Source organism: Myotis daubentonii, chromosome 19 (assembly GCF_963259705.1).
Source record: "Myotis daubentonii chromosome 19, mMyoDau2.1, whole genome shotgun sequence".
Taxonomy (NCBI): domain Eukaryota; kingdom Metazoa; phylum Chordata; class Mammalia; order Chiroptera; family Vespertilionidae; genus Myotis; species Myotis daubentonii.
Genome location: NC_081858.1, coordinates 27,752,501 through 27,778,335, shown reverse-complemented (window position 1 = coordinate 27,778,335; position 25,835 = coordinate 27,752,501). Strand labels below are relative to the sequence as shown.

General features: G+C 59.4%; 1 protein-coding gene across 1 annotated transcript; it reads right to left on the bottom strand.

Moving 5' to 3' along the window:
• Nucleotides 1-291: 291 nt before the first annotated feature.
• On the bottom strand, nucleotides 292-25,582 carry UPB1 (beta-ureidopropionase 1). Its single transcript, XM_059676499.1, has 10 exons — nucleotides 25,346-25,582; nucleotides 21,213-21,384; nucleotides 17,380-17,467; nucleotides 12,127-12,221; nucleotides 9,680-9,841; nucleotides 7,455-7,624; nucleotides 4,744-4,825; nucleotides 3,940-3,982; nucleotides 2,665-2,819; nucleotides 292-1,190 (listed from the first exon to the last, which is right to left on the bottom strand). The coding sequence occupies exons 1-10, from the start codon at nucleotides 25,447-25,449 to the stop codon at nucleotides 1,107-1,109; spliced, it is 1,155 nt and encodes a 384-aa protein (XP_059532482.1). The 5' UTR covers nucleotides 25,450-25,582; the 3' UTR covers nucleotides 292-1,106.
• Between the last annotated feature and the right edge of the window lie 253 nt (nucleotides 25,583-25,835).

The following is a 25,835-nucleotide window of genomic DNA, read 5'->3' as shown; positions in this document are numbered from 1 at the left end:
GGTCTGGACCAGTCGGGGTCCAACCAGAGAAGCAGAAACAGTAGACTATATATATTGAGAGATTTATTGCAAGGAATTGATTTAGATGATTATGGGGCTGGACAGAGGAGTCTGACATCTGTAGAGCCCGCCGCCAGGCAGGGCAAAGCTGGACTCTCAGGCCCGGGAAGCTGCTGCCTCAGGCAGAACCTCTGCTCGCTGGCCCTGTGCTGACTGCATCGGCCGCCAGGGTTATCTAGGGTAATCCCACTCGCCCAGTTAACTGGTTATGGTGACTGCATCGGCCGCTCAGTTAACTGGTTATGGACGTTAATCACACCTACAAAACACCTTCCCAGCAACGCCCAGGTGGTGCCTGATGAAATAATTAGATCAGTGGTTCTCAACCCTCCTAATGCCGCGACCCTTTCATACAGCTCCTCATGTTGCGGTGACCCCCACCCATAAAATTACTTTCGTGGCTACTTCATAGCTGTAATGTTGCTACTGTTATGAATCGTCATGTAAATATCTGATATGCAGGATGTGTTTAGGCGACCCCTGTGAAAGGGTCGTTCAACCGCCAAAGGGGTCGCGACCCACAGGTTGAGAACCGCTGCTCTAGAGACTGCAGCCTAACCAACTTGACACATACAATGGCCTTCCTCCCGCCCGCCCAGGGCCATCCAGGGACTCCGGGTCGGCCTCGCCCTCTCCTGCTGGTACACACACTCCCTCGCTGACCCTGGAGTGGCTGAGTCTAAACGGAGGGGTGGGGAACCTCGGGATGGGGGCAGCCCACCTGTCTAACTTCAAATCAACCCGCACAGCCAGGGCCTGGGATATGTTTACGCGGAGGCAAAAGTCACATAACAGAAAACTAACCAGATTAAAGCACACAATTCCACGGCACGTAGTGCCATCGCCTCTATCCAGCCCCAGAGACTGTCATCACCTCAGAAGGAAAGCCTGTAGCCATTAAGCAGTCACCCCTCATTCTGCCCTCAGCATCGGGACGTTTAAGAATCGATGTGGACAGCAACGTGATCAGGGCACCATCAAGAACGGTCACACCGCCGACCCGCCACGGGCAGAGGCGCCTCCGGGCGGGCAGGGCCGAGGGCCAGCTACTCCCGCACGATGTGGGGGCGGTAGTCGGGTTGGACGGCTTCCGCCAGCTCCCGCGCGTACATGTCGTATCTGCCCGTCATCTGAAAGCAAAGCAGGTGCAGGTGCCTCAGCGGTGCCGGTTTATAAAGGCCCTCGCCCGCGCCACCGCCTCCCGCCACTAGAGGGCAGGCAGGGGACAGGAATGGGACAGGAAGGCCGGTCTGCAGGACAGAGACACACCCCGCCTGACTCCGGGGCTGCGGTGGCAATCACCGATCACCGATCACCGATCACCGATGCCAACGTGGCTCACACACCCCGGCTCCCCCTTCCTGTTCATCCAGAAGCTGTGACCTGCGCTGAGGCCGGAAGGGGGACGGCCTGTGGCCTTGCAGACCCCAGGAGAGCAGCCACAGCCCGGGTCCGTCTCCACACGGCACCTCATCGTGGACGCAGATGGAGGCTGGGAGGTGGTGGGTGGGCCTGGAAAGCCCACCCGGAGCGCTCACACCCCAGCATTCCATTCCCTCCCTTCCCTCCCTCCTGCTGCCCCCCCCCCCGCCCCCAAAGCCTGGGAAACCTGCTTTCAAAGAGTTACTAGTGAGGAAACATTCTCTATTGGTCCCAGCTGCTAATCGGCAGATGCCTCCATTCACCTGAACTTCCCAGGACGCGGACAGGCGGGCTGGGAGGCGGGCTGTGGGCAGTGCCTTGTCTGTCTGCGAGGATCTGAGACTCGGGGAAATGCCCGGGACCCAGGCGCAGGCCAACGGGAGCCCTCGTCTGGCTGGACCCAGAGCCCTGGCTCCTCCTGGACACGCTGGGCAGTCGTTCAGGCATGACAATGGGCATTCACTTACACGTATGATTTGCCTACAAGTGGTGCTGAGTCGGTGAAAACACTGCCTGGCGCTGATTCATCCACGGTGACATGCCACCCTCCGCGGGGGCCCAGCCATCGTTGCCACTGCCCCCGGCCAGGAGCGGGGGCACCTACGCGCCTCTCCTGATCCCTGGGGTCACAGGTATTAGGCGTCCATGCTCGGGGCATGCACGCTAAGCCCCTCATTTTACACATGAAAGCACCGAGGCCTGGGAACAGAGGGGGCTGCAGTGACTGAGCGAGGACGTGGCCAAGCTGGGCCTGGACTCCTTTCTCCCCGTGACCCGCTTCCCTCCCTATCCAGGCCTGGACCGTGGGGCCTGGCCACGGGCAGAGCCAGACGCACGCATTTATCTTGTGATAAAGTGCAAATGCCTGGGAAGGGGAAGGGAGCGGAGGAGCTAATCCATTCTATTCCTCGGACAAATTAAATTGAGATTAATTTGTTCGAAGGCGCCCAGATCTAAATCAGATGAGAGGAGGGTTTGCTGAGGCCTGCTGCCTGGGCGCCCTTCACCGCAGGGTTGCTCCATGCGAACAGCCCCGCTGGGCAGGCAGGGCCGGCAGGAGGCGGGGACCAGCCTGGGCTCCACACAGAGCCTCCCGCAGGCTGTCCCCCAGGGCCACCCCGCAGCTGCGGTGCTCAGCCCCGAGAGCAGGATGGGGCTCAAGCCGGGCACTCGGGGACCCACCTTGAAGTTCCAGACGTCATTCACCTGCCGGCACAGGTTGAGGTTGAGCTCGGCCACCAGCAGCCCGTCCCGGGTGCGGGAGAGCCCGGGCGTGCGGCTGCTGTCCGGGGCGGCCACGTAGCTGGAGCCGTAGAAGTAGCCGAAGTCCTTGTGAGCTGGGAAGAGCAAGGAGAGCGCCGTGAGCTTCGTGGGCCGACACCCGGGCCCCGGGACCGCACGCCCTCCCCGGCTCTGCCAAACGCCGAGGCCCCAGGACCTGCCTCCCCCCTCGGCCCTGAGGGCTGCAAAGCCACCCTCCCAGCGCCCCCCTCTGCCTCCGGAACCGGACCGTGTCCCCTCCGCGTCCCCTGCAGAGTGTCGGCCCTTTGCTCCCACCCTCAGCGGCCCACAGCCCACGGAGCCGCCCATAGCCCACGGAGCCACACACAGCCCACAGAGCCACCCACAGCACACGGAGCCGCCACAGCCCACGGAGCCTCACACAGCCCACGGAGCAGAGGGCTCTGCAGGGCTTCCTGTGTGGCCGCTTCCTGTGGTGGCCCCGCCAGCCGTCACCGGTACCCTCGCTCCCCGCCCTGGCCCCCAGGAAAGTGGGCTGACAGCCGCCCCACAGGCCTGCCAGCAGCAGGTGGGGGAGGGCAGGGCCCCGCAGGGACCAGGGCAGAGCAGGTGCCCAGGGCCCTCATCCTCCGCCCCCCAGTTCCCCCCCCCCCGCCTCTCCCACTCCCCCGGCTGCAGGGAGGCAGCGGCCTTGGAGCCTGGAGTCGGGCCTCGAGGGGATCTCGGGGCCCTTCGGGAGGGCTTTCCTGGGAACTAACCCACTCGCCACCTCGGGCTCCCAGGGCACAACCTGAGCCTCCCAGGGGACCTTCCTCAAGGAGGGGGCCTCTCCCCCCACATCCCTGGCCAGGCAGACGGACCGGGAGGAGGGGCTCCTGGCAGAGGTACGGTGTGGCTTCCAGGACCCCAAGGCCATCCCGGCCAGTGACCGGGCGCCTGTACGGCTCAGGGCGGGGGTGGGCGGACGGGGACAGAGGAGAGGAAGTGGGGTCTGGCACCCCAGTCCCGAGGGAGGCGAGGAGGGAGTCCAATCCAACCCCTCTGGTCCCCACCAGGGAGGGAGGCGGTCACAAGCCCAGGACCGCCTGCCCATCCCGGGCGCACAGGCCCCCGCTGTGGGCGAGGGAGCCGGAGCCGGAGCCGAGGGGGCAGAGAGGGAGAAGCGAGGCCCCCTCCCGCCGGCAGCCCCCGTGGAGGCTCAGGGACACAGCGTACCTTTCTTCCCGTCTCCAGAGGTAAACTCGTGGGGGAAGTGCTCCTGCGAGACAAAACCACGGTGAGCCGTGCCTGTAGGTGGCACCACCGCTCTGTTCACCACCCCGCGGGCTGGGCGGAGTCGGAAACGCCGCAGTGGGAGGACTGGCCGGTGCCCAGGGGCCATCCACGGGCTTATCCCACGTCCCCACCAGGCCAGGCCGCCAGCGGGGAACCGGCAGCCAGGCCCAGCCCCGCTTGTGCCTCCGGGAGGTGCCACTCTGCGGGGAGACCCCGCGGAGGCCGAGGGCATGCGGGGCTGAGGCGGGGAGTTTGTCTCTTCGCCAAAGTTCCTCTCTGTTGTCAGAGGTGAGACCCCTTTCGTGTGGACACCTGGGTCCGCTCAGACTGACCCGTGTTCTGGGCGAGCAGGAGGGGCATTACTGTGTGACGGGGGCCCCGTGTGTGGCAGCCAGGATCACCCGTGTGGGGCCCGCGGGGAACCAACCACCAGGTCCTCAGTGCACCGGGCGGGCGAGAGCCTCTCAAATGGTCTCCGCTAAAACCCGACCAGGCAGAGCCAGAGGGGAGATGTGCTGCTGTCTCCACAGGTAACACAGCAAGACAGCTTCTCCCGGCCCTGGGACCCGCGGCGCACGGAGAGGGGCGGGAGGAGAGGGGCGCCATGTCCCCGGCGGCAGACAGCAGCCTTCCCTCTGGCCTGCGCGTCTGCAGAGGCTGCCCCCGCCGGCCGCAGGTTGCCCGCAGCGTGGGGCTCTGTCCCCCTCACACCCCTGCGGGCCCAGGTGCAGCCCCGGGCCTTGCCTTGCCCACGCGGTTGATGGCGCAGGTGAAGCAGTGGTTGGCGATGGCCGCGTTCCTGGCCTCGATCGGCCACATGGACTCGCTGTGAGAGAAGAACGGGAGGAACGGGTTGCTGCTTCCCAGCCAGATGGATGCTCGGCCCCGAGCTGCGCTGTGGCCGCTGCCAGCCTTCCCGGCCTTTGGGGGGTGGAGGGGGGGCGGGGACATCCAGGGAGACTCGCTGTGCCTGTGGGTGACCCCACGCTCAGGCCCGGGCAGCCCTTTGGGAGGCCAGCTGCAGGCAGGAGCCTCAGTTTCCTTTTCTGAAAACCCCTCGAAGGGAGATAGACAGTAGAGACCGAATGACCCTGCAGACGAAGCTTCCAGAGGGGCCCGCGAGGCAGGACTCCACACCTGCTACTTCTCCTCCCTCCCCTCCTCTGGGCGGTGAGGAGCCCGCCCCCCAGGCTGGGCAGAGCCTCACCCAAACAGCCTGGTCCCTGCGAAGGCTCTGCCCCCGCCTGCCCGGTGCCACCCGGCGAAGCAGCCGCAGGGAGAGGGTCCGGCCAGGCAGAAGGGACCCCGAGGGAGCGAGGGCGGGGGAGGGTAGGTCCTGCAGCGGGCGTCACCTCCCCTGAGTGGGTCCCCTTTCCCAGGGCCTTTCGGTTTCCTCTTCCGAACCCCGAGCGTCTAAGCAGGGTTCCCTGTCCTCCTAGTGGCCCAGGGAGGAGGCAGCCTCCCGCGCAGCTGAGCTGTGGCTGCCCTCAGCCCAGCAGCTGCCCGGGGAGGGGACGTGGCCCCAACCGGAGACCCCGTCCTCCTCTGGCCACCAACCAGTGTGCCACGGAGCTCAGCGGGCCTGCTGGTCGCTGATTCTCTCTCTCTCTCTTTTTAAAAATATATGTTTATTGATTTCAGAGAGGAAGGGAGAGGGAGAGAGAGAAGCATCAATGATAAGAGAGAATCATGGACCAGCTGCCTCCTGCACGCCCCACACTGGGGATCAAGCCCACAACCCGGGCCTGTGCCCTTGACGGGAATCGAGGCGTGACCTCCTGGTTCCTGGGTTGACGCTCAGCCCCTGAGCCAGGCCGGCCGCTAAAGATCTCCTGTCTGAGGAGCGTCACGGAGGTTCAGGATTGACAGGCGCGATGCCCGCTCGGAAAGACTGGGCGACGGGAGCTGAGCGCCCGGAACCTTCTTTCCTGTCGGCAGCACCTGGTTTAAAGCAGGGAGGAGGCGGAGGGGGCGGCGCTGCCACAGCCTCGTGCTCAGGACTCACGCGGCTGGCAGACAACAATCGCCGGCTTGATTGAGGGGCTCATTTGCTGCGTCTCCCCAGCTGCTAAGCGGCGCTGACGGAACTTTGAAGAAAGGATCTTTACAGAAACACGCCCGTCAGTGACATTTGCAGGGATGACACAGACAGTCGCGGGGCGAGCGGCATACAACCTCTCCCTTGCGATTCTCCGGGGAGGATGTGCTGCGTAGGACTCAAACCCACAGCTGGCGGCCCACTCGGGCTCTCGCAGCGAGCGAGGGAAAGGAAGCTGGGGGTTCGTGAGAGCCCAGCACGTGCGGGAGTCACACGGAGCCCAGCGGGGCCGTGGGGACATCTGCCGCGTTCCCAGCCCGGCTCTCGAGCCCCTAAAAATACTCAGGGGGGAGGCGAACCGCAGCCCCGGGGGAGGGGAGGTGGGGGGCTGGGGCGGCGGCTTTCTGATGAGCGCACGTCCGTGGCAGAGCTTCCACCACACGGGCTGCCTGTGACCATCAGGGTGACCCAGTTCATCGGAAAAGCACGCAAGCCCTGGCCGGTGTGGCTCAGTGGATAGAGCGTCAGCCTGCGGACCAAAGGGTCCTGGGTTCGATTCCGGTCAAGGGCACGTATCCTCGGTTGCAGGCTTCTCCCCGGCCTGGGCCCTGGTTGGACGTGTGCAGGAGGCAACCCATCCATGTGTGTCTCTCACATCGATGTTTCTCTCTGACTCTCCCTCTCCCTTCCATGCTCTACAATCAATGGGAAAATTCCCTCAGGTGAGGATGAACAACAAGGAGAAAACGCTTTGCTGGTTAAAAACAAGGTTCAGAGCCGCGGGCGGGCGTTAAGGACCTCCCGCTCCGACTCCCTCGCTTGCTTTTTGCCCAGGTGCCTGCCCTCCCTGCACTGGGTGCTGCAGAAAAGAGACCAGGGGCCGTGGCGGGAGGAGCTGACGCTGGCCAGACAGCCCTGCCCTGGCCCTGGAGAAGGGTTTTTCAATGCTGACGACGCAGGCGGTGAGTGGGGAATTCTTATCATCTCAAGGTTCCGGGTCATAGCCAAGTGTGGCAGCACCTCACAGAGGGCAGCCCTGCGGGGGCGCAACGGGCATGTGGCGTTTGGTGTGTTCTCCGTGTCACGGAAAAGCTGGTTGAACACACAACACACAGGCCCCGGGCTCAGATTTGTTAGACGTCCTGGTGGTGGCACCTGCCTGTTCCCCAAACCACCTCTGAGGACCCTCCCAGATGCCTGCTGCCTGGGGACCTGAGCGCCCCAGACCCCCCAGATGCCCGCTGCCCCAGAACCTGAGCGCCCCAGACCCCCCAGATGCCCGCTGCCCGGGAACCTGAGCGCCCCAGACCCCCCAGATGCCCGCTGCCCGGGAACCTGAGCGCCCCAGACCCCCCAGATGCCCGCTGCCCGGGAACCTGAGCGCCCCAGACCCCCCAGATGCCCGCTGCCCCGGAACCTGAGCGCCCCGATGGTGGCCGAGGGGTTGAAGATGATGTCGGCCCCGTTGACGCTGTACATGAACCAGTTGAGGGGGTGGTGCCGCCCGTAGCAGATGTTCACTGCGATCCTCCCGAACTGCGTCTGGAACACGGGGTGGCCCAGGTTCCCCTCCATGTAGTAAGTGGACTGGAAGACAAAGGCCATGGCTTGATCCGTTTCCCTTTTAGAGGGAGAGAGAGAGAGAGAGAGAGAGAAACACCCACCGCTGCCTCCTGCACGCACCCTGGCCGGGGATCGAGCCCACAGCCTGCGCCTGTGCCCTGACTGGTCCAGGGGACGATGCTCCAACCAACCGGGCCCCACCAGCCGGGGCCACGTGCTGAAGCCCCTGAGCTGTGAGAGTTCCCTGTCCTTAGACTCAGCAGAAAAAAAACAAATATCGCCAGTTCTCCAGAAGTGCCCCTTGGGGTGTGGCTCGCCTTTAAGTTTGAAACTCCAATGTCTCCAAAACAAACAAAGCACAGAGAACCCCGACATAAGAGCGAGGAGCCAGCCCAGGGGAAATCCCTGGGGCTCCGCATTCACCCGCTGTGACATCAGAAAAACACCCCAAGCAACTTCCCTCAGTATCTCAAGGCCCAGCGTTGGTGAGGTCTCGTCTCGGTGCAACAAAAGATTGAGGTCTGGTCAGTGTTAACGTGAGCTGGTCAATGTCCTCACCAGTCACATGTTCCCATAAAGAAGGTTAGAGCCTGGCTGGTGTGGCTCAGTGGTTGAGCGTCGACCTATGAACTAGGAGACCACGGTTCGATTCCCGGTCAAGGGCACATGCCCGGGTTGCAGGCTCGACCCCCCAGTGTGGGGTGTGCAGGAGGCAGCCGATGAAAGATTCTCTCTCATCATTGATGTTCCCTCTCTCTCCCTCTCCCTTCCTCTCTGAAATCAATAAAAATATATTTACAAAATAAAGAAGGTTAGAGCTGAAGGGACGGGAGCTCATCAAGAGCAACCCCAGCCCACCCGGGGGGAAGGTGGGAGCCTCAGTGGGCATGTGACCTGCCAGCTCATGGAGGCCGGCCTGAGCCTGGAACTCCCGCCCTGAGTGCGCTCGTCCTGGGCTCCCTGCACAGGCTGAGGGGTCCCTACAGGCAGACAGGCGGGAGGCCATCCTGCCGTTCCTCCCTCCTCCACCCCCCCGCCCCCGCCCCGCGGGTGCTGGCCCTGGGACACTGTCATGGACGCGCTGTGGGGGCAGAGGGTGGGCTGGGGTCCTAAGCCGACCTCTCCCAGAGCATTTCGCTCCCTCCCATTCGTTTCGACACGCAGCAGGGGCAGCGACCGGGGTGTGCCCACGGGCGGACGCCGACGCAGGTCCTGGGGAGTGGAGACAAGCCCTTCCTATCTCCAGAGCTAACGATTAATCCAGGGTAAACAGGTGAGGGCACATCTTCCTGCCCCGTGCAGCTGTCACTGGGCAACGCTGTGCCTTCCCCCCCCGCCCCCCCTACCCCGGGACCTCGCTGGCTCTGCGGATCCTTCGTCCTCTGTGTGACCAGCCGAGAGCGGCTGGGCCCCCACAGTCAGGGAGGGTCCTGGTGGACTGGGGCCGCCGCAGCCGGAACAGCTGCTCAGACTTCAGATCTTGGGTTCTAGTTGGAGTTCATGTCCCTCCTTCGTAGGCCCACCCTCTCCATCCTACCAACCCACAGATTAGCATCAACCAATCAAAACAGCTCCCGTGACTGAGCCCCTGATGGCAGGCACGAGGCCCCGCCTGACACGTGTGCAGAGACGCACACATCCGCTCACTGTCACCAGCATGTGGCAGCGGCTCACTCCGTTCCCACATGAGCACGGACAAGAACCCCGCCCTCCACACAAGGATAGAGCGTGAAAGGCAGGGAGCTCACAGCCTGCCGGCGGCCGCCGGGATTGGTTCCCATTTGTGCATGATTGGTTGTGGTTTAATTTACCTACTACTTACTTCAAAGGAGAATTTCAGGAGCCGAATCAGGTGATATTAAAAAAAATAAAAAGCCTCTGTGCTATAAAGATATTTTGGACTCTCCCAGGGGTCCCCTAACCCCTGAATCCTACGCACTCATGCGATGCAGGGCTATATGGGGAGGCCCCCGAGCCCTGCAGCCCCACTGTGCGCTAGCGTCACATGATGTGACACCACCTGGCACAGAACTTACGGACAGAAAGACCCCCTGAGCTGGCCGTGGGAGGGCGGCTCACCTCGTTGAAGTCACCCACTCTGGGGATGTGGTTCTTCCTGGTCTTGCCCAGGACGGCGCCGGAGTTGGAGATGACGACGGCCGTGTTCCACAGCACGTCCCCGTGCGCTCCGTCCCTCTCCAGGATCGGGGAGACCACCACCATGTTGTGCTTCTTCGCCAGCTGGGAAGGGGAGAGACGGGGCCCAGTCCGACTTTCCAATCAACGGCCGTGGGTTCCTACTGAATAGTTCAGCGCTTCTTCCAGATAACGGGCCTCGGTTCAGAGCCAGCACTTGGCGTTAGGAGGACGGAATGCCCGTGCGGCCCTGAGGCCCGAGCTCAGGGACACGGGTGCGATTGCTGTCCTTGTGCACTGCTGGGGGGAATGTGAAATGGCGTGCCCTTGTGCAAACAGCACGGCGGTTCCTCAAACATTAAAAACATGGAACTACCACAGGATCCAGCAATTCCACTTCTGGGTGGAGCCCCAGAACATGGAAAGTAGAGTCTCGAAAAGCTATTCGCACCCCACGGTTCACAGCAACACTATTCACCACAGCCAAAGGGTGGAGGCAGCCCCAGTGCCCACCGGTGGGTGAAGGGTATGGCCACACCATGGAGAACTATTCAGTCTTAAAAAGGAAGGGGATTCTGACAGACACTACAACATGGGTGAACCCCGAGGACATCACGCTAAGTGAAATAAGCCAGTTGCAAGAGGACAAACACGCACTGTGTGAGTCCACGTCTGTGCAGGGTCTACCGCAGTCAGACTCGGAAGCAGAAAGTGAAACCGCAGCTACCAGTGGCTGCGGGTGGAGGGGAGGTGTTTAATGGGAACCGAGTTTCAGATTGACGAGATGGGAAAGTTCTGGAGATTTATTCACAGCACGAAGAGTGTATATGTTGAGTTGGACACTTAAATAGAATCAAGATGGGAAATTCCATGTTATGTGTTTTTAATACAATAAAAAGTAAAGGAATAATCATCTTACTTTGTATAGATATTCATAGAAAGGCTCTCTGATACTGAATTCCTTGGTCTCAAATAAGAACATCATCAGGACCTGATGACCGGTGGGATGAACAGCCCCAGCCAATCATTTGTCTTCAACTCTAGCCAATCATTTATCTTCAACTCTTAACTAGCCAATCATTTGTCTTCGACTCTAACTAGCCAATCATTTGTCTTCGACTCTAACTAGCCAATCATTTGTCTTCGACTCTAACTAGCCTGCCATTACCTCTGGCCTTAAAGACAGGAGGGAGGGAAGGCACAGGGGTGGAAGGCGAAGCTATGAGCCATATAGCAGTGGCGGTGCGTCCCCAGGCCCCTCTCCATGCAGACAGGTGTCCCCTGGTGCCATTTCTCATTCCCACTCTCCCTTTCCTCTTCCTCCAGGCCTGGTGCAGGCGTGCCAGCTGCAGTCGCCTCCTAAGCAGCCCGGCACTCTTTCCTCCCATAGCCTAGAATCAGCCGCTTGGTGACTGAGAGATTCCGCCCCCCCCCCCCCCCCGCCCCAATAGCCTCAGAACACTGGTGTTTGGAATCACAACGAGGTATTGACAGATTCACCATGATTTCAGTTCTGCTCGGAAACCCCCCAAGACACGTAGACACTCTGGAACGGGATGTGGAGGAAGGAGAGGAGTTCTTTTCCTGTGGGGATGAAAGGCATTTGGCCTCTCCTGTGGGGATGAGCGCCTATCTGTAACCTCTGCACCGTAAGGGCGCCGGGGGTGGCAGTTTCATGAAGATCCCATTCCCGGAGCATAAAACCCGCTCTTTCACAGCATGACCCTCGGCGGTCTTCAGTGTACGCTCAGAGCTGTGCGGCCGCCGCCACAACCTAATGGTGGCGCATTCTCACGACCTCAAGTGGGAACCCCAGACCCAGTAGCAGTCGCTCTCCACCCCCTCGCTGTCCAGCCCCGGGCAACCACTAATCTGCTTTCTGCCTCTGTGGTTTGCTTATTCTGGACATTTCATATAAATGAGACCCTACAACACGTCTTATGAGGTTTTAATCAAGAAAAATGAAGGCCAGTTTCTACAGGGAGGAAGATGGGGCACGCGGAGAGGCTTACATAACCCAGGCAGACAGCAGGCGACGAGCGGAGTGCTGGACAAGGGTCCACTTTGTCCCTGGCCCCCATGTGCCAGCTCGGCCACGTGCCGCTATAGAGCCTGCCACGGGGTCACCCGGGCCACCCCCCCTCCCCTGGCTGAAGCTCCCTGACCTGAAAAAGCCATTAGGGGCTCTTCTGGCTCCGAAACGCCATGATTTTAAGGGAAAGTACCACTTTTATCAAAGGACAGTAAGGAGCCTTATCTAATCTGAGCTGGCAAAACAAGCAGCAGGCAGGTGCCTTCCCCTGGCGAGGGCCACGCCCAGCAGCTGTGGCCTCGCTCGGCGCCCCGCACGTGTCCGGCAGCTGATGCCAGGGCAGCAGGGGATGTCCTACCTTCTGGCAGAATCTGGTGGTGGGCCCGTCCTCGGCTGACTCGGCAAACTCCGTCCACGGGAGCTTCTCTCTCGTGCAGAACGCGAAGGGCATGGCTGCGAGAGGAAAGGTCGGCATCACACCCCGCGCTCAGGGCCTCTGCGGGGCTCCGTGGCCTGGCAGCAGGGGGTCCCCACAAGAGCACGCGGCCCTGCGTGCCTCGGGCTGGCTTCCAAGTCTCCCCGTGCCCCCCCACCCCCGCTATGGACAAAGGACAGACCCTAAGCTTTCGGGCTTCATAGCAAAACAAGGCGAGGCAGATGCCTCACCAACAATCGCAGCACAGACCTGAATAGACATCTACCCTCCCGTGTCACAGCAGCATTAGCCACAGGAGCGGAGAGAGGGGAGCCCCTCGAAGGCCCACAGATGGAGGAACGCTAGCTGCACCGGTTACTGATGCGGAGTTCTTCCAATCGATGGAGTTACACGTGTGCTGACATACATGCCACGTGATATGTGTGCTATTATGTTGTATGGACAACACGCTTCCAAACTTCATATGTCACATTTTCTGAAGGCGATAACATCGTAGATATTTTTACGCTTAAAAATGTCTAGTTTCGTGCCAATAGGACTTTCTCAGCTCCATGCTCATCTTATGGGACCGCCGTCAGCACGCGGTCTGCCGCTGATGGAAACGCCAGGATGTGGCACACGACTGCGTTCCTATGCTCTCTGGCTAGACGCCCCCCTGGGGGCTAATTCAATAGGGAATTTCATTAAACGCACTGACTTTTGTTCGCTCTCTTTTCGGATAGTGGGTGCGTAGGTATGTAGCGACAGTTCAAAGAACACGGCATACCAGGTTCAAAATGGCGGTTTCCGCCCGGCCGGCATGGCTCAGTGGCCGAGCATCGACCTATGCACCAGGAGGTCACGGTTTGACTCCCGGTCAGGGCACAGGCCCGGGTTGTGGGCTCCACCCCCAGTGTGGGGCGTGCAGGAGGCCGCCGATCCATGGTTCTCTCTCATCACTGATGTTTCCATCTCTCTCTCCCTCTGCCTTCCTCTCTGAAATCCATTTTTTAAATAAATATAAAATTGCAGGGGAGGAGAGGCACCGCGATGGGGCTGGACTCCGGGGGCCTCTCGCTGCGTGTGTTCCATCCCTTGCGGCCTGAGCCACACTCTTTAGGGCCTTCCCGTCTAATGGCGTGGACCTGCCGGTGGTCCCTGGCCTTCTGCATGTGTCCCCTAGGCCGTCTTGTTCGTACCCTTTGCCCACTGAGTCGTCTGTCTGTCTGTCTTTCTCTTCTTGGACAGTTACATTCTTTGTCTGGACCAACTCCATCCACCCTGTAGATCTGCCCTCTCCTGATAACCGAGTTCATGTCTCTCAGGGAGATGAGCCCAGCAGGCCTCCCCGACGCCTGCTGTCTGGCGCCCTGTGGGGAGGGGTATGGGTAGCTGTGTGATGTGACTGGCCAGTGATTTAATTGGTTGCAACCTGTTGGGGGTGATCATCGTCGTCGTCAACCTTCCCGGAACACGGGCCATGTACCCAGCACAGTGCCACGCCCAGCCATAGGCAGCCTGTTCCCAGACACCCCTGCGAAGCAGACCTGACCCTCCTCACCCCACGGAGAAGGGAGAGAATCGTTAGCATCCCCATTCCTTCCAGGCCCAGGAAGCCTGGGACGAAGATGGTGTCGAGGGCAAAAAGGTCACCAGCGGCACCGCCACCCTCTCAGCAGCCAGGGGTGGTGGCCAGGGAGGTGCCTAAGTGGGCGCCAGGCTCTGCCAGCAGCAGCCCGGTGGGGCCTTGGCAGCAGGCTCAAGACTCCCCAGGCTCCCCTTCAGCCAAGAGAGATGAACTGTGTGGAGGAAGCCAACAGAGGAGCTGTTGACAGCAAGCCCCGTCCTTAATGAGCGTTCCTTCTCGGCTTTCAGAGCATTAGGGGCGACTCAGCGCCCCCAGAGAATAACACCTCCCTCCCGATTTCATTTCAGATGGAGGCACGCTCCCAATTTCTCCGGCTCCACTCTTCCCATTTTAATGGCTTCATTTCCTGTTTACACAACCACCGCCATGTAAACAAACTTTCAAAAGAAGGATGTGGGACGGAGGAGGGGGAGGCTGGCTGGAGGGGAAGGGGGTTCCCCTTTCATTGAACCAACACTCCCTGAGTCAGGCTGGGAGCCTAGAGCTAGTCCTGCCGGCAGGAGCTGCCGCCTAAACAGAGCAGCTGAAGGGTAACCCGGTGCGGCTGCCATGACGCCACCGAATGCCCCGTTCTGTGTCGGGGTGTCCCCAGGGCCCCTCGAGGAGGAGGTGCCTGTGCGAGGCCGTGATGGATGAGTGGGAGTTTTCCAGATCCAGCAGAGGGGAGAGAGTTGGTTAAACCATCCCATAACTATTTTTTTAGTGTCTGTCATATACCGGGGATTGTTCAAGCCACTGAAGAAAAACACGGGGTGGGGGAATGAGTCAACAACACGTGGGCTATCGTACAATGAAATAAACGAGCGACACCCAGACTGGCCTCGCGGGGCTTGCGGTCTAAGGGCAGAGCCAGGAACATCGGAAGTGACACGCAACCAGAAATGTGAAAAATTTGAGAGAAACGCCTGGGTACAGACGGCAGGCTGGACTCGCCCCGTGATTCTTTCCTGACACCCCACCTGCATGTCAGTACAGGGATTTGTATGTGAAGGTAGAAACCGCCACGGATGGGCACTGGGAGAGGGACAACAGCCACAACACAGGAGGCTGGAGAGGACATCTTAGGGGACTGAGAAAACGGAGTCCCTCCGGCTGTGGAGGAGCCCAGGAGGCACCCTACCCTTCACCACGGGCCCCTCGAAAGCTCAGGAGCCAGAGGCGCCGCGTAGCTCTGAAGGTCGGGACGCAGGAAGGGGTGACGAACAGGAAGGATCGGTGGAAAGTCTGTTTAAGAAGCAGAGGGAGGCCCAGATCCATCCTCTACTAGAAGAGGCTGGGATGCGCCCCGCCCGGCCCGGCACAAGGCCACGGGCTCATTCTCCAGAGAGAGAGATAGGCAGAGGGTCTCAGGCCCTGGGAGACCAGGACAGAGAACAGTATAGTGTCCAAAGCAGAGGGAGTGAGTAAACATCAGCGTTCTGGACCCCTGTTCTCCTTCTCTTCTTGGCAGGAGATCAGAGGGATCCTCTCTGAGCATCTGACCGGTCTGCAGAGAGTGACCTGGAGACAGTGCCGCGGGGGATTGCATAACCAACAGCGAAACTGGGTCATCCTCCCATGGAGCTGGTGAAGAACCTCGTCCTACAGACTCAGAGACTGCCATCAGCTTGTTCACCCCCAAGTCTTAAAATAGAGCCATCAGGGGCGAAAAGACCAAAAGGAGTAAGAAAGGACTGTGTAGGAAGAAAAAAAATACTACTTAATATCTTCAGAGATAAGAGAAGATAGTGCAATTATAAAATAAAAACAGGATGTGATAAAAAAGGAACTTTCAGACCAAAAGAACTCTGGTAAGGTCAAAATATGAGAGAGCAGAAACCAAAGACTAAATAGCAGGCTGAATGCCAAATGAGATAAAATCTACCAGAGAATTGAGGGGGGGGGGGGGGAACAGAGATGTAAAAAAAAAACCAACACAAAGCAAAACATTAAAAAAATAGGGATTGAGCCCAGAGTTCCAATATCCTAATTGTAAGATATCAGGAAGAAAGCAGAAAAAAAAGGAGGGGAGAAAATCACTAATGAAACAATGTAAGAAAATTTCCTAGATTTGAAGGACCCAAATTTCTAGACTGAAATAACCCATGGAGTGCTTAGAATAGTGGATTAAAATAGATACAACAGCACGTCACTATGCAATTTCCAAGTATTAGAGAGAAAGAGAAGCTCCTACAACCTTCTGGAGAAAACTACCTGAAGCCAGAAGACCATGGAGCAAGGTGTTTAAACTTCTGAAGGAAAAGGATTACTGACCTAGAATTCTATACCCAACCAAACTATCAACCAAGTCGTAGGAGAAACATATTTTCAGATGTGCAGGGTCCCCAAAAGGTTACCTCCTGTGTGTTCTTTCTCAGGGAACTGTAGTGGACCCTGAAAACACAGGGGTTAGAGGCAACAACCCCTCCAGTTTGATTCCCCCAAAACGTAACGACTGATAGTCTATTACTGACTGGAAGCCTTACCGATAACGTAAACAGCCGATTCACACATATTTTGTGTGCTATATATATTACATACTGTATTTTTACAATAATGTAAGCTAGAGAAAAAGAAAATGTTATTAAGAAAAGAAAAAATATATTTACAGGATGGTACTACGCTGTTTATTTATTGATACTGTAAGTTTAGGTTGTCTGTGTAGATGAAAAAAAAAAATCATGTATAAGTGAACCCTCACAGGTCAAATCTATGTTATTCAAGGATCAACTGTACTCCCCCTAAACGAAGGAGCAAACCAAGAAAGAGGAAAGCGTGGGATGGGAGAACACAAGAGCGCGGCAAAGGGACTCCCCAGGATGACAGTGATGGGGAACCCCAGGACGACCCTGGCCAGCAGAGGGGACCCCCAGCTCAGACCCGAGAGAGCCAGAAGGCCACGGGCCACGTGCCTTCCAGGAGATGAAACCAACAGACAGCTTTAGGAAACTGGCAGGAGCTGGGGGAGAATTGGCGGCACGGACGCAGAACCCAAAGCCAGTCGCAGGGCAAACAGAAAGCTGTTCGGGGAAAGCCCAGGGCACAAGGAGCCCCGCTGAAGGCGATTACAGACGCCACTGTGACAGCGCCTGGGGCCTGGGCAGTGCTGAGGCAGAGGGGCCCTGGCCAGTTCAGCTCAGTGGACAGAGCGTCGACCTGCAGACCGAAGGGTTCCAGGTTCCATTCTGGTCGGGGGCACGTGCCTCGGTTGCAGGCTCCTCCCCGGCCCTCTCCCACTCTCTCTAAAAATCGGTGGGAAAATATCCTCAGGTGAGGATTAACAAGAGGAGGAAGTGAAAACCGATTCAGAACGATCTGGGAGGAAGAACTGATAGGACCAGGTGACAGACTGGGGGGCGTGGGAGAGGGAGGGAGAGGGGCTGGGCTTCCTGGGTTCCTGGTTTTGTTGACAAAGAAACTTTCTATGGATGAGAAAAGAAAGGAGACTTTTTAAAAACCATGGAGCAGGCCCTTATCAACATGGAGATAACGCAGTATTGCCCAAGGGCGGCTGAGAAACACCGCCCCCCTTGTCCCCCCCCAACCTCACCCCCGCCCCAGAGACTTACTCCAGGCCTCCTGGAAGCAGATGATGTTGACTCCGCACATCGCAGCCACCTCCACGATGGCCTCTATGCGCCTGTGAAGGGCGGAGACCTGGCAATTTAAAAATCGAGGATTAGGGGAGCACGTGAGACCTCACCTCCCAGCAGTATCATCAGTTTGGCTCAAATAAACTCACAAAAGTTCTCCACAAACGTGGACGTTTCTTACATCGACATATGCTGGCAGGATTTAGGTATATGTATTTCAGAGAGGAAAGGAGAGGGAGAGATAGAAACATCAATGATGAGAACCATTGATTGGCTGCCTCCTACACACCCCCTCCTGGGGATCCAGCCCGCAACCCGGGCACCTGCCCTTGACTGGAATCGAACCTGGGACCCATCGGTCTGCAGGCCGATGCTCTATCCACTGAGCCAAATCGGCTCGGGCTGCTGGCAGGATTTTAAAGAAGCCCGCCCAGGACCACCCCGCAGGCCCAGACCCGGAGCTGGGTACCAGCACGGGCCCCTTGTGCCCCACCCGGTGTCAGACTGGGTGAACCTGGAAAGGACATCAAATAAAGACACTCTCCAACCTGGTTGGAAGGGACTGTATCAGGCACCCGACCTGAATGGACCCCGAACCTTGCCTCTGCCCACAGGGGCATCGCAGGCTCCTCTCGGATGAGAAGCTGTGGGCGCCAGAGGTAGACAGCCACCCCAAGGCACTGACGAGGCCTGTACACACACCTATGGATTGATGTTGAACCCAGAATCTATTCTGTTTGTCTTCCTCTGCCTGCTAACGATATTAGCCATAATGCTTATATTTGTTCATTGGGTTTTTCTATGTAATCCAACTGTTTAGGGTTACTGGACACGTGTGTATCGGATAACTGTTAATGCTCTTGCTATGGCTTATGTAAATGTTATACTAGATGCAAAATACAGAAAAATGAGACAGACAGCAAGACTCGGATCATGATGGTTCCCGGGAGGGAAACGGTCCCGGGCGCTGACTCCCTTCCATGTACCTGCCCTTGTCCTTTTGGGGAAACTCGGCCTCAGCTCACATTCCGTGGGGACGGGACCGCCCCGTCCCCAAAGGTCAGCAAGAGGATGTTGACACTGAGGCTTCCTAGGAATGAGACTTCCTAGCGCTGAGACCGCACTATCCAAGCCGGAGCTGGTCATCAGCGCCTTCCGACTGAAACAGGGAACTGAGGACAAAAGGGGCCCTGTGGGCAGTGACTTCACGGGGCGGCCTGATCACAACCCTCACTGGGCAGGTCCTGTGGGCAGTCACTCCTCAGGCCTGCACCTGTCCTGGCAGAAGGTGTCTTTGTCCTAAGCAAGCCCTCACCCGGCCCTGGTCCCCCGGCGTCTAGGTGAGCCCGTCTTTGAAAGGACCCTCTCCGACCGCTCAGAAGCGGAACGGCCCTCCACAGAGCGTGGACACTTGGGGACGACCCTGCCGTGCAGCGCCTGCCTTGTCCGCCCCCCGCCCCGCCCTTCTCATGTGACCCTCCTTGCATCCCCCCCTTAGTTTCCAACGCCCAGAACACACTGCAGACTGCTCTTCTCGGGGGCAAGACTTGCGACTTTGCTTCCTGGCAATGTTGTCAGTTTGGGCTCAAGTAAATTTATAGAAATTCCCTACAAATAAATAAAACCCGGGGTGAGAGCACAGGCGTTCCAGTGGTGGCGATCCTTGTAGAACTCCTCCCAGCCCACAGGAAGCCACAACCCCCACCGGCTCAGCTGCTGGAGCGCGAGCAGGGTCGGGAGGCTCTGACAGCGCAGTCTGTCATCAGGCCCAAAATCTACACGGAAAGGGGGAGCTGCAGAGGCTCTGGGGTCCCTCGCACCCTTGCTACGGCCTTCCTCAGCCTCGGTTTACTTGACTGGAGAATGGGGAGAACGCTGCCTGTCTCCTGGGGTTGCCTTGCTATGAGGATGGTGGTTACTGCAAGGGGGGGGGGGCACCCAGTGGGCCTACCACACACAGGACATCCCCTGGTTTAACCGTTCCCTCATCCCAGGACACAGTCCACTCCCCCCGCCCCTATCCCCATCCCCACCCCCGCCCCAGTCCGCATTCCAGGCTTCAGGAAAGCCTCATCCTGCCACTTCTAAACTTTGTTTGTTTGTTATCCTCACCCGAGGATATTTTCCCATTGATGTTTAGGGAGAGTGGAAGAGAGAGGGACACACAGAGAGGAACATCGAAGTGAGGGAAGCACATCGATTGGTTGCCTCCTGCACGCACCCCGATCAGGGCCTGGGCCGAGGAGGAGCCTGCAATCTGACCGAGGTATGTGCCCTTGACCAGAATCGAACCCGGGACCTTTCGGGGTCCACAGGGCAATGCTCTATTCACTGAGCAACACTGGCCAGGGCCTGCCATTTCTATTCTCCTGTGTGTAGCTCATCATTGAATGACTGGCTTTCTCAGCCGTGCCTGGGGCCAGGAATGTGCTTTCCCCTCCCCTCTGCCACCCGCCCTGGATGAGCTGTCCGTGTCACATGTCACCCGCCGAGGGGAGCATCTCCGGGGGTATCGAGGTGCCCCTGCAGTGGAGCGGTTCCCATTGCGCGTCACATCCCTCCACCGCCTGTCACTCCCATGACCCCAGGAGGGGAGTGTCCCCACCTTCCCTGCGTCCGCAGCACCATGGCTGGCTCCCGGGAGACGCTCAGCAGCGTTTGCTCGGAGAGAGAGACCCGGAAGCAGCGGAACACCAGCGAGCACAAACTCATCACGGCGCTCTCCCTGCAAGCCTCGCACCCCGGCCCCATGGATGTGTGCCAGCACCCCTGCCCCTGACAACCTGACAACCTGGGACCGCCAAGGAGACATGTTGACAACCAACTCATCTGAAAATCGGAACCTTTTAATCCAACCAAAGCAGAGGGAGGCCCGGCCGGCGTGGCTCAGCGGTTAAGCGTCGACCCATGAACCAGATCAGGGTGCTATTCTGGGACAGGGCACGTGCCCGGGTTGGGGGGCGTGCAGAAGGCAGCCGATCCATGATTCTCTCTCCTCATTGGTGTCTCTCTCTCTCTCTCTGAAACCAATAAAAATATATTAATAATAATAATAATAATAATAATAATAATAAAAAGCAGAAGAAGAACTGATGTGAGGACAACGCAGAAACCCGACCTGGAACCCAGTTGATCCCCGGTGTCTCGAGGACCCTAAGGAGCCCGAGCACGTGGCAGCCGGAGGCGCCTCTGCTGCGAGCTGGGAGGTTGGAGCCGCGGGAGGAAAGCGGGAGGACGTGTACACAGCACCCCGCCCGCTGGCGCCAACAGGTTTCTTTAGGGAAGAAACCGAAAGAACCAGCCGTCTCATGGAGAGGCCCCGTAAGCAAACGCCGATGACATCCCGCAGCCCTGAGGCACCCTCAGCTGACGGACACCTGGGGACAGCGAGTCCCAGCCCGAGGGACAAGGCGGAGGAACAGGGGACAGACGGGCGGGTCCTGACTGGTGCTGCTGGCGGGAGGCTGAGAGGCGGAGTTCCGTGGAGAGTTCGAACCAGCCATGAGGGCACCATCCCCAGGGGAAAATGGAGCCATAGATCAATGGCAGAAGAGGAAGCAGAGGTGGAGGTGGAAAGAACCATGAGAAGCGAGAGGAAGGCAGAGGAAGGGGAGGAGGCAGAAGAAAAAGGGGAGAGAGAGAGAGAGAGAGAGAGAGAGAGGAGAGAAGGGGGCGGCCAGGGCAGAGGTGTCCTGGCACTCGATGGACCTGCTGGCCCAGACCAAGTGGCCAGCAGGGGGCTGTGGACGCATCCAAAACACAGAGTGGGCCCAGCCCGTGTGTCTATTTAGGGGCAAAAGCAGCCGCACCTGCTTGGCCACAGGGGCATCGGCGGGCAGGGGGATCCTGTTCTGCACAAGCCCCACGCGCACGGTCCGCGGGCCCCGCAGCTGCTCCTCGGCCGCCTCGAAGGCGTATCCCTGCAGCTCAAAGTCCCCTTCAGCGGCGGATTCCAAAGCCTGGCAGGGCAGGTCGAGCTTCCTAAATGGACAGAAAGAAGAGGGGAGATCGGCATGCGCTGAATTACAATTCCCCGGCCCAGAGGGTTCACCAGCAGGGAAGAGGTGACGTGCCCTGGCAGGCAGGCACACAGAGCCCGGCCGGCATGCCTCAGGGGCTGAGCATCGACCTATGAACCAGGAGGTCAGGGTTCGATTCCCCGTCAGGGCACAGGCCTGGGTTTCGGGCCCGATCTCCAGTGTGGGGCGTGCAGGAGGCAGCCGATCCATGATTCTCTCTCATCGTGGATGTTTCTATCTCTCTCCCTCTCCCTTCCTCTCTGAAATCATTAAAAATATAGATTTAAAGAAAAAAGAAGGCACACAGAGCAGTCCTATGGCAGGCGCACGTGTGGGGAGCTGGAGTGGGGCCTGGAGAAGGGGGAGGGCCTGGACGCCTGAGAACGGACACACGGACATGGCGCTGAGTGTGGACTCAGGCTGATGGTCATTGGGGACATTCCAGCAGGTGGCAGAGGTCAGACCTGGTCAAGGGAGGCTGGGGGGCGGGGAGGGGAGCGGCAGGGAGACTGGTCAGAAGCTGGTGTTTTGGAGTCGCTGAAATCAGGGTGCGGACAAGTCTCAGCAACCAGCACAGGAGCGAGGGAAAGGATCCCCCCAAAATGCCTGTGGACTAGACTCAGAGGGCTCTGCTGAGCCTGGGGGAGGTGCGCTGTGATGAGAGCGGGCTGTTGAGAACCGGGCTCAGGAAACAGCTGGGTGGAGAGGCCGGGACTGAGAGCGGGACAGAGGGCCCTGCGGCCCTTCACCACCGAGGACCGCACGTCTCCCGGGATCCCCAACGTGTCCGTCTGCTGCTGCTCCCACAGGGGGGGTGGGGGGGCGCGAGGGACGGGGTGGCGGGGGCGGAGACGATCCCTCGCTCACTGCTGGGTGGGCCTGGAGAGGGCCCACATGTCCAGGCTGAAGGCCCGAGCGCCCTGGTTTGTGGCTTATTAACCAAGGCCAGTGGATGATTTATGGAGCCTCCCACTGGAGCGACCGTTGGCCCCGTGGCAAACACCTCCCCGGCCTGCGGCGTGCGGTGCTGGGGTGAAACCCACAGGGGCACGAGGTGTGGCCCCGGCCCGGCTGGCCTTGCCATCTGGGGACGCGATGGTTATGAAATACCCAGGGAACACATCAAAAAACAACCTGACAGCCATTATCTAATAATAATATTTCCCTCCCACCTGAAGTCACTTTCTTCAAGATGTTTCTTTCAAAATCACAGGCCTGTCAGCCCAGGCCCCTGCCGCCGCCCCCTGCCAGGCAGTTCCCACATGACAGCCCTGACAGCTCCCGCGACGGGCTCCGCCCCTGACAATCAGTTCCTTTCGCTTCGCAGGTTAGAAATAACAGCGGTGCCCACACCTCGCCCCCTTCGCAGTGACTGCCTCAGAGACGGCCCTTCCCTCTGGCAGGGGCCCCTCCATCCCGCAGGCTCAGCCCCAGGCCCAGGCCCCGTGGTGGACGGAGCAGGAGACGGAGAAGGGAGTTCTGCGTCCCTCAGGCCCACGGCCAGGGAGCCGCACCACCCTGTGGGGAGGCCCTGGCGCCCCGTCCTCAGCCTGCGGGCTCACGCCTGGAAGAGAGCAGGTGGAGGAGGTCTCGTCTCAGGTGTGCAAGCCCTGCGATAACCATCACCGGGATGATGACATCCCTCCGCCTCCGGCCATCTTTCCCGACCCACTGCCCGCAGCTGTCTGCTCTCCCCATCTTCCCACCACCACCTTCCCGCCTCCCCGCGTCTATGCTGAGACCCGCCTCCAGCCCTCAGTCCCTGCAGACACTCTCTCTCCTAGGCCCGAGGCGACGCGGGCCAGGCCCCTCCACTTTCTTAGGGTTCTACCTGTCCTCCACGTTCCCCTTCAGCAAGCTGTCCCCGCCCTGGTGTTATCCAGGGGGTTCATCGCCAAGCCTTGGAGAACCCATTCCTTCAAAACATGGGCTGTGCCACCGAAGGTGTGGCCTGGTGATGTGGTGGGGCACAGACCAGCCACCGCACCACCGAGGAAGGGCAGAGACCAGGAAATGAGCCCAACCTCGCACAAGGGGGGACGGATCTGTGCTGCCCACACCTTCCCTTGGTCCCTATAGTTGGGGGTCTGCCCCGCCACCCCACTTCCTGCTACTGAGGCCCCCACCCCTCGTGGGCTCGCCTCTAACCTCAAGGAGGAAAGCCCACCACTTCCTGTCCTGGCCCAAACACCTTCCAGGACCTTCTCCTGGGCCCCTGTCTCTCCACCCAGGGTCCAGGCACGTCTCGCAGGGCGGAGCCCAGCTCCCGCCTCCACAGCAACCTCTCGCTTCCAGAACGTCACCTTTCCCCTCGTTGGAAAGAATTAGATGAGAGCTTTGTTACAAAAGAAACACATGCTCATGGGGGGAAATCAAACAGTGAAAAACGACATCAAATGAAAAATGAGCCCCGCTCCATCCTACCCCTCAGCCCCCGCCCTGAACTCCAGAGATAACCCACCTATTTTTTTTGAGGGGGGGAACCAAAACCAAAATGTTTGGTGGCCTTGTTTCAACAAGGCTGAACCCTCCAACCCCCCCCCCCCACAAACCTATTTTCATCCCTCGCACAGGAGCCTGAGGTGCCCCTTGCTTTAAGACACCCGGACGCCTTTGGGAGCCTCTGGGGTGGCGAGCCCTGATGGGTGCGGTGGAAAGCACACTGGGGGGCCCTTGCAGGCCATCCGGTCCTGGCATCCTCTTTGGGGATGAAGCGGCCTTTGTTTGGCCAAGTTCTGTACCACTGCCACCCCCACAGGCAGCTGTTCTAGCTTTGTCATCCACTAGCAATGAAAACACCTTTGCACTTGAGGCCTGGCCTCCCTGCAGCAACGCCACAGCATGGCAGCTGGGACCCACCGACGCAATCAGTCCACACCCTCAGGTTTCTGGGGAGCCGATCGGGCTCCCGCCTTCGTGTCCCTGCACGGTCAGGGAGCCCGCCAACTGGCAGGGAGGTGGAAGGACAGGTGGTCAGAAGCTGCATGGGGTCAGAGCCTGGATTTCGTTGCAAGAGTCGTGGAAATCCCACCTAGACCTTTAAGCCAGTGGTTCTCAACCCGGGCTGCACATTAGAATCAGCTGGGAATCTTTTTAAAATCCTGATTTCCGGGCCTCATCCTCCGGAAATTGTTTCTTTGTTACTAATGTTGTGGCCTCACCCCATAACAAAAAAAAAACCCCAGAATTTCCAGAGGATGAGGCCCGGAAATCAGAATTTTAAAAAGATTCCCAGCTGATTCTAATGTGCAGCCCAGGTTGAAAACCGCTGCTTTAAGCGAAGGAGCAATAAGCTAGGATTTCCCTTTTCTGGCTGCTTTGAGAAAAGTGGACTGGAGAGAACCCGGAGGGGAAGGGGCCGTGGCTTCCGGCTTTGTAGACGCGGTGTCCAGCAGGGCAATGCCCTCAGAAAGCCCAGGACTGGCTGCGAGTGGGAGAACATTTGCACTGAGCAGTCACTGACCCCCACGGCTTGCCAAGTGGGGAGGGTTCCCTGACCCACCAGGTTCAGCAGGCCTCTACCTCCAGGGGACCTCGCTGGAGGCCTCCCCGATGGAGGGGCTGGGCAACCAGGTGACCTGCTGGGGCTCTGGCTGGAGGCACTGACCAGCACAGACACCAGAGTCCAGGGTCTGGGGAGAGCCCTGATCCCTGGAAGCAAGGAAGGAGAGTTAGGTGGCCACAGAGAAAGCCGCAGGGAGCAAAATACCCATCCTTTCCCTTCGGTTCCGGGCAACAGTGGGGAGAAGTGGCTTGGAAAGGTCATGCCAGCCTTGTGTGGCCCCCGAGCGGCCCAGAGCCCGCGCATCTAAACTTATGGTCTCTGCTGGCCCCGAAGCGCTCTGCCTGGTCCCCGGGCCCACATTCCCCACACTCGCCGGCCCCAAGGTCCACTCCCCGCCACCAGCCTCTGGGCTCCAGACCTGGTCTCCTTGCCATAGAGAAGGCGTTTCACCTCCCTCAAGTCTGCGGGCGGCAGGTGCTTCTCCAAGCACTGCTCCAGCGACTCCCACTCAGGCTCCGCCATGGCTGGAGATGTCCAGGCCCAAACTGCCTGCCTTTTACCCCCGGCGGGGAGCAGGAGGAGGAGGAGATGACCAAGTCCACAGACGTGCCCGCCCCTCCAGGCTTCACCCTTCTGCCCCCAGAGAGCTCCCTGAAGACACGCCCCTCCCCATGCCTTCGCAGCGCGCAGCCAATCAACGCTTCCAGAGCTTCCCTGGCGGCCCCGCCCCCTGCCCTCGGCACGCGCCGGACACGCCTCCTCCACCGCGGGACACGCCCCCTCTACCCTTCGCGCTTCCTCGGGCACGCGCCTGGACACGCCCCTCCCCACGCCTTCGCAGCGTGCAGCCAATCAGCGCTCCAGAGCTTCGCGGGTGGCCCCGCCCCTCCCTTCTTGCTGCACGCGCA